General features: G+C 43.4%; 1 protein-coding gene across 3 annotated transcripts in view; it reads left to right on the top strand.

Moving 5' to 3' along the window:
• Window positions 1-12,363, top strand: part of ZFYVE9 (zinc finger FYVE-type containing 9) — a 122,620-nt gene that overhangs the window by 106,144 nt on the left and 4,113 nt on the right. For 2 of the 3 annotated variants that reach the window (XM_075935971.2, XM_075935972.2), the window contains 4 exons: window positions 2,529-2,679; window positions 7,350-7,430; window positions 8,989-9,151; window positions 10,590-10,695. In XM_075935971.2, coding sequence (XP_075792086.2) covers window positions 2,529-2,679; window positions 7,350-7,430; window positions 8,989-9,151; window positions 10,590-10,695 — 501 coding nt within the window. The remainder of the gene's footprint in view (window positions 1-2,528; window positions 2,680-7,349; window positions 7,431-8,988; window positions 9,152-10,589; window positions 10,696-12,363) is intronic. The other variant, XM_075935973.2, reaches the window with a different exon arrangement.

Raw genomic sequence — 12,363 nt, forward strand, 5'->3', positions numbered from 1 at the left:
TCAGTTCTGGGATTAGCTCCTCACAGAGCTGACAGGCACTTTATTTAACTCTGTGTGTGGAGATATGGCCACTCGCAGCTCCTGTTGGCTGCAGTTCCTCATTCCTGGACAATGGGACCCACAGGAAGAGGTGGCCCAAGCTGCACTGCTTCCCACGGCTCCTATGGGCTGGGAACAGTAGTTAGTAGGAGCTGTGAATGGTCAGACCTGTGAACCCTCAGGTAAATAAAGCATCTAGTGGCCCACCAGGGGCTAACCCTGGAAAACAGCATCATGTCCATGGGTTGCTGTATTGCCCACCCTGATGTAGACAAGTTATGGCTGCTAAGTGATCAGGGTAGAGACTTAACTTCTGGAATGGAGAGCAAATGAGCAGACCAAATGTAAGCATGCTCTTAAATCCTTCTAATATTCATTGTTGTTGTAACTTAACTTACAAAAATGATGCAGCTTGCACTAACTGGTGGAGACAGTTTTGTGCATTTATTAAAGGGGTAAAGATTTTATCTCTTCACACCACAATTTGCATAATGGAAAGCTGAGAAACCAGTACAGGTTTTGCCCAAGGCAAGAGAGTACTAATGTCTCTGATTTCTGGACAGGAACAAGAGTGATGCTATAGCAGGGGCTCTTGAAGATTAAATTGGCAATATTGCTTCATTCTGGGTTTGGAGGCAGAGGGCTGTGTGAAGTAGGCTCTGTCACTGATGCTGAGCAGAAATGTAAAAGGGCAAGCTGTTAATATTTGTTAACTGTTGCCATTTTTAATCAATTAAGGCTCCTTTACTTTGCCAGAGTGGTGTAAAGGAGAGCCTTATTTTTTAACTGAATTCTTAGATAGGAAGGTCTGGTGCTTTATACACGTAAACCATTTAACCAACAAGCAGATGTTTATCACTTAATGGTGCCTGTTACACTCAGTGAAGCCGCCTCCCTGGGATCTGGGTGGGCAGGGGCTGCTCACTCCATTCCCAGGGAGAAGGCTTCCTTGATGCAGTGAAACTTCCTCATAGAGAGCACTTTTAACATCCCTAGTGATTTCTTGCTTTTTTCCCCTCTGTGCCAGAAAGACACAATGTTTTTATATTACAGCTGAAGATCTATTTTCCTTATCAGTTTTTAAAAAATGCAGGACAATGGTTAGCAAACATGTATGACTTTCTTGTGTGAATATCTGAGCAATTTGAAATGACATTCCACTTTTTATTTTAGAGTTTGGTGAACTATAATTATGCTGACCGTATGCCCTGGAAAATCGGGGACAGTCCCAAAGTAAATACTCTGTCCCGGTATCCCCATCAAGTAGCAAAATGTCCCCAAAAGCCCTGCTGGAGAAACAGCAAGCTAGAAATGGCTTGGTGCACTACCATTTCCCTTCTCCCGGCTGGCAGAGTTTGGAGAGACTCAGCCCCTAGCACAGCGCAGGAGCAGCCGTCTTCCTCCTCCCTGCTGCCCCTGAGCATGTAGGCAGCTCCCTGCTTTAGTGGCTTGCATCTCAAGCAGCTTCTGGAGCATTCCCCACATTCCAGTGCACCATCCAGCAAGCCCCTGCCACCCACTGCGGGCACGCAGCCCCCTCTCTCCCACCACGGGACTGCCCATGTCACGTAGGGCTCGGGTCCAGCCACATGGCTCCCTCCTCCACATGCGCAGGTGGCTGCTTGTTCTTTGTTACAACGGCTGCTGCTGGGGATGGGGTGGGAGAGGGAGAGCAACTGGGTCCAAGGCAAAATGTGCCGAGGAGCTGCTCTTGGACCTCGGCACCTCTCAGCTGCAGCCTGAGCTGTGGGAGGAGGCTGCATGGAGCCCAGCTGGGGTGCTGCAGTGCACGCTCAGGCTCAGCAGATGCACTCCGTGCGATGCCGTTCTCTCTCCTCCCATCTCTCCCCACACCGCTGGGGTAATGGCAGTGCATGGAGCCACTGGCTTTTCCACTCTGAGCCAGTCTGGTGGGGTTGGCCAGGTTGGGGGTTTCTTCCCCTTGCCTCCTTCTGCCCTTTTGAAAATAGGCCATAGATGTTTCTGAAAATGTTAACCTGTTTGTGAGGGTTGTGCTAAGTTTGCTAGCCTTTGCAAAGGTGTCACAGTTGAATGGTAAGATTCTCTAGCCAGATTAGACCACAGAAGACACTACTTATACTAGGGTTGGAATTCCCATCAACTACTTGATTAGTCAATAAGGGGGGCGCTCACAAGAGCTACAGCGGTTCTTGTACATTTCAAAGGAAGAGGCACAGCAGCAGGGATGCCTCTGCCTCCCACAGAGATGGTGCTGGGGGGAACTGGCTTTTAAGCTGCTTTCCCACAGCACTGGCTCCTGTTTCCCCCCCTCCCTTGTTGCCCCTCTCTGATAGAGCCAGCAAGCGGGGTGAGGGGTGAAGCGTCTAGTTGAGTGACTACTCGACTATCCAATAAGCTTGTGTTTATCAGATAGTCAACTAGTCACTTTCATCCCTAATTATGCTAATAACATGTGCTGGATTTGAGGCTGAATAAAAGCGATTAACTTTCTTTCTTTTGGTTTGCAGATGATGAAAGCCATGAACAAGTCTAATGAACATGTTCTAGCCGGCGGAGCATGCTTCAATGAGAAAGCAGACTCCCACCTAGTGTGTGTCCAGAATGACGACGGGAACTATCAGACGCAGGCCATCAGTATTCATAATCAGCCAAGAAAGGGTAAGATGGGGCAGGTCTAAGGGAGCAGATGGAGGCTTTTCCCATCCAGAATGCCTTTTGTATGTTGTGCTGCCTTTAAAGCACATTCACTTGTAAACATGCCAGAACAGGTTTTGTCTTTCATTTATAGATCTTCTGAAATACGTATTTAGTGCAGAAAACAGTTATAATTTTATTATTACAGAGCTCCCAGGACAGGGGTCTCCAGCCTTTTTAAGTACAAGATCACTTTTTGAATTTAAGTGCAATGTAAGATCTACCTCAAACCCGAATACCCATCTCCTCCTCCTTTGTGTCCCTTCTCTGAGGCCCCACCCCTGCTTACTTTGCCTTTCCTTCCTCCATTCTCCCTCCCTTTCACCAGGCAGGGGCAGAGGTTTGGGACACAAGTTGTGGTCTTGGGCTAAGGAGTGTGCGAGAGTTCTGAGCTGAGCCTGGGGCAGGGAGTTTGGCTCCAGGGGGCTCAGGGCTAGGGCAGGGGAATGGAGTGTAGGAGGGGGTTCATGACTGGGGCAGGGGTTCAGAGCTGGCTCCAGCTGGACACTTGCTTATTTCAGGTGGTGCAGTGGGGCTAAGGCAGGCTCAACCCTGCACCACTTCCAAAAGCAGCCAGCAAACTCCCTCCATCCCCAAACTCTGATGTTCTCCCCCTCCCCCACCCCGTTCTGTGGAGATAGAATACAGGGTGGGAGGGGGCACCCTGACATCAGCGCCCCTTCCTCTCCTGCTCTGTACAGCAAGCAGGAGGCTCCGGGGGGGGGGGGGGGGGGGGGGAGGGGAGGGGAGGAAGAGCTCCAAGGCAAAGGACAGGAGATCAACTGCCCCCCCCCCCCCCCGCCACTGCTGCTCAAGTGCTGTGCTTGGTAGCTTCTTGGCCAAACCAGTCAAGATCACCTGTCAGAGGCTCCAAGATCTACCAGTAGATCCCGATCTGCTGGTTGTTGACCACTGTCCTAGTAGTTGATGGGAGTCAGCTTCCTTAAAAGCAGCATGATGGGAAGGGTCAAGGCAAACGTGTGAATAATAAGAATGTGCCTGTTTGCCTGTGCATTGCTCCTCCCATCCTCCTGGCATCCCTTTTCAATGTCTCCACTTTAATCTGGTGTTTGGAGTATTGCATACTGTTGATGTGGATTTCTGTTCCCTGTCCGTAGTACGTATCACACCTCTCTCTGGTTGCGGATGATGTTCAGTATTTGTCCACTTGAGATGTAAGTGTAGGGGCCTAACATAACTGACATAAAATAAAGCACGTTTTCACACCTCCAAGGGATATAATTACATCAATATAAGCTCGTTGTGCAGCTCTGGTCTTAGTGTATCTAACCCTTCTTCACTGAGAATTGCAAGAGCTTTCTATATATATGTTAAATTAGACCATTTGATTTGCAAGCTTTATTTTTTTGTTAAGATCAGCTGAAATGATGCAATAGTAACAGCATTTTAATAAGAATTAAAATGTTAGGGTATTTTTTTTTAACCAGACTTCATGTCAGAGTTGACAATCCTATGTAGAAGCTCCATGATGCCTTCCAATGATTACAAAAAAGAGAGACCTTTCTAATCCTGAGTTTTGTGATCTTCACTCACAACTTCAGTGTATGTATTGGCATGTTGGTTCCCGCCGGGAATTCATTTCTTAGAGGTATTTTTTTACATAGAGCATGTGAGGTTGATTTCAAGGAGCTTATTGTAGTGTTAGAGACACAATGGCCATGCCAAGGCTTTTCCTTTTAAGCTGGCTGACAGCTTGTTTAGAAAATTTGAGTCCCTGCCCCTCTGACTGGTCAGCAGTACAGTGTCATAAGCAAAAAGCCCATGTAAGAGTGTTTCTAGTTGCATTAGGGCTTTTAAAAAGTCATAAAGTGCATGTTTACCTCTAAAACAGAGCCCTCATTCTTAGTGAAAAAGAAGCTAATTAAATATTAACTTTTTTGAAGGTTGGCAAAAATTTCCAGGTTCAGAATATCATCAGACAAGAGCACCCTTTACATAAGAACATAAGAACGGCCGTACTGGGTCAGACCACAGGTCCATCTAGCCCAGTATCCTGTCTACCGACAGTGGCCAGCACCAGGTGCCCCAGAGAGGGTGGACCGAAGACAATGATCAAGCGATTGTCTCCTGCCATCACTCTCCAGCCTCTGACAAACAGAGGCCAAGGACACCATTTTATCCCCTGGCTTATAGCCTTTTATGGACCTAACCTCCATGAATTTATCCAGCTTCTCTTTAAACTCTATTATAGTCCTAGCCTTCACAGCCTCCTCTGGCAAGGAGTTCCACAGGTTGACTACACGCTGTGTGAAGAACTTTCTTTTATTAGTTTTAAATCTGCTACCCATTAATTTCATTTGGTGTCCTCTAGTTCTTCTATTATGGGAACTAATAAATAACTTTTCTTTATCGGCCCTCTCCACACCACTCATGATTTTATAGACCTCTATCATATCCCCCCTCAGTCTCCTCTTTTCTAAACTGAAAAGTCCCAGTCGCTTTAACCTCTCCTCATATGGGACCCGTTCCAAACCCCTAATCATTTTAGTTGCCCTTTTCTGAACCCTTTCCAAGGCCAAAATATCTTTTTTGAGGTGAGACCACATCTGTACACAGTATTCAAGATGAGGGCGTACCATAGTTTTATACAGGGGCAGTAAGATATTCTGGGTCTTATTTTCTATCCCTTTCCTAATAATTCCTAGCATCCTATTTGCCTTTTTGACTGCCGCTGCACTCTGTGTGGAAGTTTTCAGAGAACTGTCCACGATAGCTCCAAGATCTCTTTCCTGATTTGTCGTAGCCAAATTAGCCCCCATCAAACTGTACATATAGTTGGGGTTATTTTTCCCGATGTGCATTACTTTACACTTATCCACATTAAATTTCATTTGCCATTTTGTTGCCCAATCACTCAGTTTGGTGAGATCTTCTTGGAGTCCCTCACAGTCTGCTTCTGTCTTGACTATCCTAAACAGTTTGGTATCATCTGCACACTTTACTACCTCACTGCTTACCCCTTTCTCCAGATCATTTATGAATAAGTTGAAAAGGATTGGTCCCAGGACTGACCCTTGGGGTACACCACTGGTTACCCCTCTCCAATCTGAAAATTTACCATTTATTCCTACCCTTTGTTTCCTGTCTTTTAGCCAGTTCTCAATCCAAGAAAGGACCTTCCCTCTTATCCCATGGCCATGTAATTTACAGAAGAGCCTTTGGTGAGGGACCTTGTCAAAGGCTTTGTGAAAATCCAAGTATACTATATCTACTGGATCCCCCTTGTCCGCATGTTTGTTAACCCCTTCAAAGAACTCTAACAGATTAGTAAGACAGGATTTCCCTTTACAGAAACCATGTTGACTTTTGTCCAACAAATTATGTTCTTCTACATGCTTCACAATTTTATTCTTTATTATTGTTTCGACTAATTTGCCCAGTACTGAAGTTAGACTTACCGGTCTGTAATTGCCAGGATCGCCTCTAGAGCCCTTTTTAAATATTGGTGTCACGGCTACCTTCCAGTCATTAGGTACGGAAGCCGATTTAAAGGATAGGTTACAAACCACATATAATAGTTCAGCAATTTCCCATTTAAGTTCTTTTAGAACCCTTGGATGAATGCCATCCGGTCCCGGAGATTTGTTAACATTAATTTTTTCTATTTGTTCCAAAACCTCCTCTAATGACACTTCAATCCGGGACAGTTCCTCAGATTCATCACCCACAAAGGACGGTGCAGATTCAGGAATCTCCCCAACGTTCTCAGCTGTGAAGACTGAAGCAAAGAAATCATTTAGTTTCTCCACAATGGCTTTATCGTCCTTGATTGCTCCTTTTATAGCTCGATCATCTACGGGACCCACAGGCTTTTTAGCAGGCTTCCTGCTTCTAATGTACTTAAAAAACATTTTGTTATTTCTTTTTGAGTTTTTGGCTAGCTGTTCCTCAAAATCTTTTTTTGCTTTTCTTATTACATGTTTACACTTGATTTGACAGTGTTTATGTTCCTTTCTATTTATCTCACTAGGATTGGACTTCCACTTCTTAAAAGATACCTTTTTGTCCCTCACTGCTTCTTTTACATGGTGGTTAAGCCACGGTGACTCTTTTTTAGGTCTCTTGCTATGTTTTTTAATTTGGGGTATACATTTAAGTTGGGCCTCTATTATGGTGTCTTTAAAAAGTTTCCATGCAGCTTTCAGGGATTTAGCTCTAGTCACTGTGCCTTTTAATTTCTGTTTAACTAACCTCCTTATTTTTGCGTAATTCCCCTTTTTGAAATTAAATGCCAGGGTGCTGGACTGCTGAGGTGTTCTTCCCACCACACGAATGTTGAATGTTATTATATTATGGTCACTATTCCCAAGCGGTCCTGTAACGGTTATATCCTGGACCTGATCCTGCACTCCACTCAGGACTAAATCGAGAATTGCCTCTCCCCTTGTGGGTTCCTGCACTAGCTGCTCCAAGAAGCAGTCATTTAAGCCATTGAGAAATTTTATCTCCGCTTCTCTTCCTGAGGTGACAAGCATCTCATACACATTGAACCATAACTTTGTGCTATGTAATTCCTTATTTTTGTCAACTTCTCTGTGGATGATACAGCTACAATACCTGATTCTTGCATTTCTTTGACAAGAGCCTCACTAAAATCAGTCTTGTAATTGCAGTGACTGGTGCCAGCTTCTTTGTGTTCAGTGGAGCTTTAAAATCCTCTTCTGGCTATCTTGCTAAGTCTAGTATTGTTGAAGGTAAGGAATGAGCAATTACTCGTACATTGTTTCCCTCTTTATAACTATATATTTGAGCAGTGTACACAGCTTAGTTCTTGTGCCATGGGTATTGAGAATTACTCTGGTTACTCGGTGTTATCTCACTCTTTGGCTAAACACATTTTTTCCATTATGATGTGTAACTTAATTTAACTGAGAAAATGAGAATAATTAGTCCAGATGCCCTGGGACACCAGTACAAGAAAATGAGGGTAGATGTGAAATACTTGGCTTCTCTCTTGAGCTTACAATCCTTAGCTGAAGTAGAAAATTGCAGGCATAGAAATTTGGAGTTTATCTCTGTAGTAAGAAACGAAGCCCTGCTGTTAGCCTGTTCATTTAATAGTTTTGTAAATGGACAACTGTATCAATTTCTGAGATTTGTATCCTCCTACATTGTCAGGTGATATCATGAAAAGTCAAGATTATTCAGACTGGGTTATGATAGTTTGTTCTTCCTTTGCCAACAGAGTCAGATTATGAAACCGAGTCTCCAGGTGGTGCTTTCTCTCGTGTATTTTGGGGGACGGTCATGAAAATATCCAAAAGCTATGACTTATTTTTGTTTTAACAGCCTGTGTGAAATGAGTTGCTGTCTGTTGTGGTGAGATTCCTGGTGGGCAAGTGTTCCCAACACAAGAAAACATTGTTACTGCTCAATTCCTTCTTGCTAATCTCATTGAAGGCCAAATAATTGAATGATCATGGTCACCTACTGCTCCTTTTGCAGGTGTGATCTCCAGAACAGGGGTACAGTGCAGTGGGAGAACAGTGTGTGTAAATTTGTGTCGCCACTGCCGAAGTGAAATTTGGTCTGAAGGTAGATTTCAGCTTCCACTGGCATGTCTTCCAGGCTGCGTTCATAAATGTTACATGGTATAAACTAAGGATTTTAGGAAGCAGGTAATTGTGTAGTCAATACAGTTTGTGTCGATAAGGTATGGTGCCACTCCCGCTGCAGCTCTGCAGTTTAAATGTAGTAAGAGCCGGGCATGTAGGAAACCTAGCTCCTACTACGTTTGAACTGAAGAGCTGCAGCAGCAGGGGTAGCTCCTGGACCTGCTGTGAGCTGGGACTGAACCAGACTTGCTTAGTCCTGGCTTATGCTGGGTTCAGCAGTTCCTGTCTGTGCAGGGGTCCCAGTTCCCCGTTGGGACCCCCTGCAGACAGGGACTGCTGCCAGTGCAGCCTCCCTTGGGTCCCCTGTGCTGCTGTCTCTGAGAGGTAGCAGCACAGGGGAGGGGCAAGTGACACCACAGAGCCGGTGCTGGGGGGAACCAGCTTTAAGCCAGCTCCCCCCCCCCGGATATAGAGGCAACAAGCAAGTAGACAACTAAGACTACCTGATAAGCCTAAACTTATCGGATAGTCAATTAATTAGCTACTTTTTTGCATCCCTAGTATAAACAACATGTTGAAAATGGGAATACTACTAAAGGAACAGCTTTCTATTGCGCAATTATATATGGCCTTTACGGTTTTAGCCTTTCTTAAATGTGGCTGTTAGTAGCTTTTGATAATGATTTCTTGATTTTAGATGGTGTAATGGTCCAGATAACTGCTGAGAATATGGACTCCTTGAGGCAGGCTCTGAGAGAGATGAAAGACTTCACTATTACTTGTGGCAAAGTAGATGCTGAAGAACCTCAGGAACATGTTCATATTCAGTGGGTGGAAGATGACAAAAATGTTAACAAGGGGTGAGTAGATGCCACTTTTGCAGTGCTTATTTGGATGTTTTGTCTGCTGCTGTGTACTCTATGAAGAAGAATACACATGCTCTTTGATTTTTAGTGTGTGACAAGTTTCTCAGTTAACCTTTGTGACAAGATAAAGGAAGAGTAATAACAGAAGTGATTGACTTTTCAAAAAATAATTCTTTATTGTATATTTCTTAAAATGCATACGAGCTGATCCTGAAGGTAGAGTGACTTCCTGAAGTCAGGAGAGATTGAACTTGCATATTTGTATCATTAGTTTGAGAGATCAAATCAGTTATTAAAATGGGGCTGAAGTAAATAGAACTTCAGTGTATCAGTCAAAAAAGTTAGCCAGGCAGAAAGCTTTATCCTGGTTATAAAAGACTGTCTAGCTGCTAATTTTTGATTGTTGAATCTTGCATGCTAGGCAAGTTTCTTATTCCTTCCACTAAGGTCACGTTCAGTGGTGGTGGGGGTAAAATCTGGACAGCAGCTCTGAATCTATAACCTTCAATGTATAACCTTGACAATCAATGCAAGATGGCAAGTACATGGCAATTTAAGCATTAAGGCATGGAGTATGGTGGGTGAGGTTGAAAACTCCAAGAAACATATAGTAACAGCAGTCTAGGTGATGACATTACAGATGTCTTTGGGATTGTTTGTGAAGTCCTGCAGAAGCGGATTGGACATTTCAGGACATTAGTTGAGCTGCCCTATTCTGTTAAATTCAGTGTAAGTAACATTTTAGACATTACTGAATTGTACTATTTGATTTGATATTTATAAATTAATAAAATTCCAGTCACCGTGCAATAAATATGTATAGATTTCTGCATATTCCGTGTGTGCAGAGTTCATCAATTGCAGATCAAAGACAAGCTACCTCTCTGCTCCCTAAAGGAGGATTTCAAGTCTAGATACTGTACCTGATTGTTTCCCATATATGATATGATAGAAAACACTGCACTTTTCAGTTGTCTCTGTTGTTATTATTGGGGCAGACTCTCAACACAGCAGTAAGACAATTTCAAAAATCCTGATTACTATTGAGATCCATGCATCAGTTCACACACCACTGTACTTGTAATTAGCAATGATATTCAGTAGCATTTGGTACATTGAAAGAGGTTGTCTTCTGGAGATCTCTCTTTCAGGGATAGTTTGTGTTTTTTCTTTTTAAATAATGTGGCAAGTCACTATGGCAGTTGAAATTGTAGAGTGCTCACTTTTGCAATAACTTGCAGTAGGATCACTTTGAGAAACTAGGTAAGTCAAAAGCAGTTCCCTTCACAATCCTTCTATGATGTTTTCCTTCATAATAGCCTCTCTTCTGTAAGTCTTCTCAGATGGCCAAATTTGAAATTGGGTTTGATATGATAGCATTTAATGTCTAGAAATTCTCTGCTAACTAGCTGTTTCCCCCTTCCTCTCCTAGTGTTGTAAGCCCCATTGATGGCAAATCCATGGAGTCTATAACCAGTGTGAAGATATTTCATGGCTCGGAGTATAAAGCAAATGGAAAGGTGATTAGGTGGACAGAGGTAAGAAAACAAAACTAATCACATTCTGCATATAAAACAGGAGTCTTGATATTTTGTGACTAAGCAGCTACACAATGTAGTCCTCACTGTAGAATTCCTCTTTCTGGCCACCGACCAACACTACTTGCCCTGCCCACCAAACTGAAAGCAATACAATCTTTATGGAGAATCAGCAGTGGACTCTGCACCTGCCAAAACCTGAGTCATGTGCAAGTGGCAATGTGTCTTAAGGTGCTAGAGAGCCATGGAAATAAGTTATCATACGCCACTGGCTACACTTGTCTGGTGCCCTTTTACTGAGTTTTGGAGAATCTACGTTGAGGGTGGGGGAAAGTGCTGTAACTTCCCCTTATCTAAAGGGCACAAGCCTGTGTTTTTGCATTAAATTTGTATTCAGCAAGAGCCTTTTACTTTAATGGAGACAAAATCTCCAACAACTTTGTAAATATCAATTCTTTTCAGCTACAAGTAGTATTTTCCCAGAATAATCTCCATTCAGTGTGGTGTAGTCAAACTGCTAGTGCCAAGCAACTCAAATCTGCTTTTATAAAAGATTGGGTGGTTTTGTATTTTGTCAAACTTAATCTTGCTCTTTATTGATCTGTTAACTATTGGGAATGGACTAACTTACAGCTCTGAAATGACAGCAAAAACACAACCAGAAAAGATACTCTTAGTGGATTAATTGTAAGGAAAGCTAAAAATACTGTGCCATAGTATGGATGACTTGGGTTATTTGTTTTGTTACCCAGCATTGGCCATGGTAGTTCTTGACTTACAGGGCTGACCTGGAGCTACGGATTTGCCAGCATTAGAAGTGTTAGTTTGTGAAAAAACATTTAACATTGTTTCAGTTAATTTGCTCAGTGTTAGCTGAATGGAAAACCAGGCCAGTTTTAGCTGTCGTTCATTATATGTGTACCTTTTCCCCAACATTCAAGCTGATGTGAGGGAATGGTTTCAATGTTTAGTTAACTATATAAAAAATTCTGGCACTTTTTCAGATTGCGGGGGTTTCTACTATAACAATTTTAATTCTCAAGTCATTTTAATAACATGCTTCAAAAATGATACTGTAATTTTCTAAAGTGGAAGTGATGTATAGTTTACTTAATAGTGCTTTAACAATCTTTTTATGTAAGGCTAAAGTATAAAAATGCATAGGAGTAAATGGAAAAAGCCCCTGTTGTACTAAGGCAAGGCTACTCGACAGGCAGGCCACATACGCCCCACGGCCTGTTTGTTTGAGGCCCATGGTGCAGTTTGGGTTTACACGGGGCTCAACACATGGCCTGTGGTGGGATACTTTCAACATGGCCTCCACTGGGAACACACTCCACAAGGGCAAGGCCAGCATTGAAAGATGGAAGCAGAGGAGCTGGCAGGAACAGATGGGTACAGGATGTTGGCATTTCTAGCCCCCAGGGAGGAGGCTCTAGGAGCACTAGGGCATTGCGGGAAGTGCTGGCTGCTTAGCCTTATGAGTACAGCCTGAGAGGTGCTGACTGTCTCACACTGGCCACGTTTGGGTCCAGTCCCTAGAGCACTTTGGGATTAGCCTAGGCATGAGAGATCAGGATCATTCCAGTCTACATCCTCACCTGGATGGGGAAACGCAACTTGAAATTCTACAAACAGAACCAAATGTGAAACTTCACCTTTAAATAG

The sequence above is a fragment of the Pelodiscus sinensis genome, chromosome 9 (genome assembly GCF_052426305.1).
Source record: "Pelodiscus sinensis isolate ZL-2025 chromosome 9, ASM5242630v1, whole genome shotgun sequence".
Taxonomy (NCBI): domain Eukaryota; kingdom Metazoa; phylum Chordata; order Testudines; family Trionychidae; genus Pelodiscus; species Pelodiscus sinensis.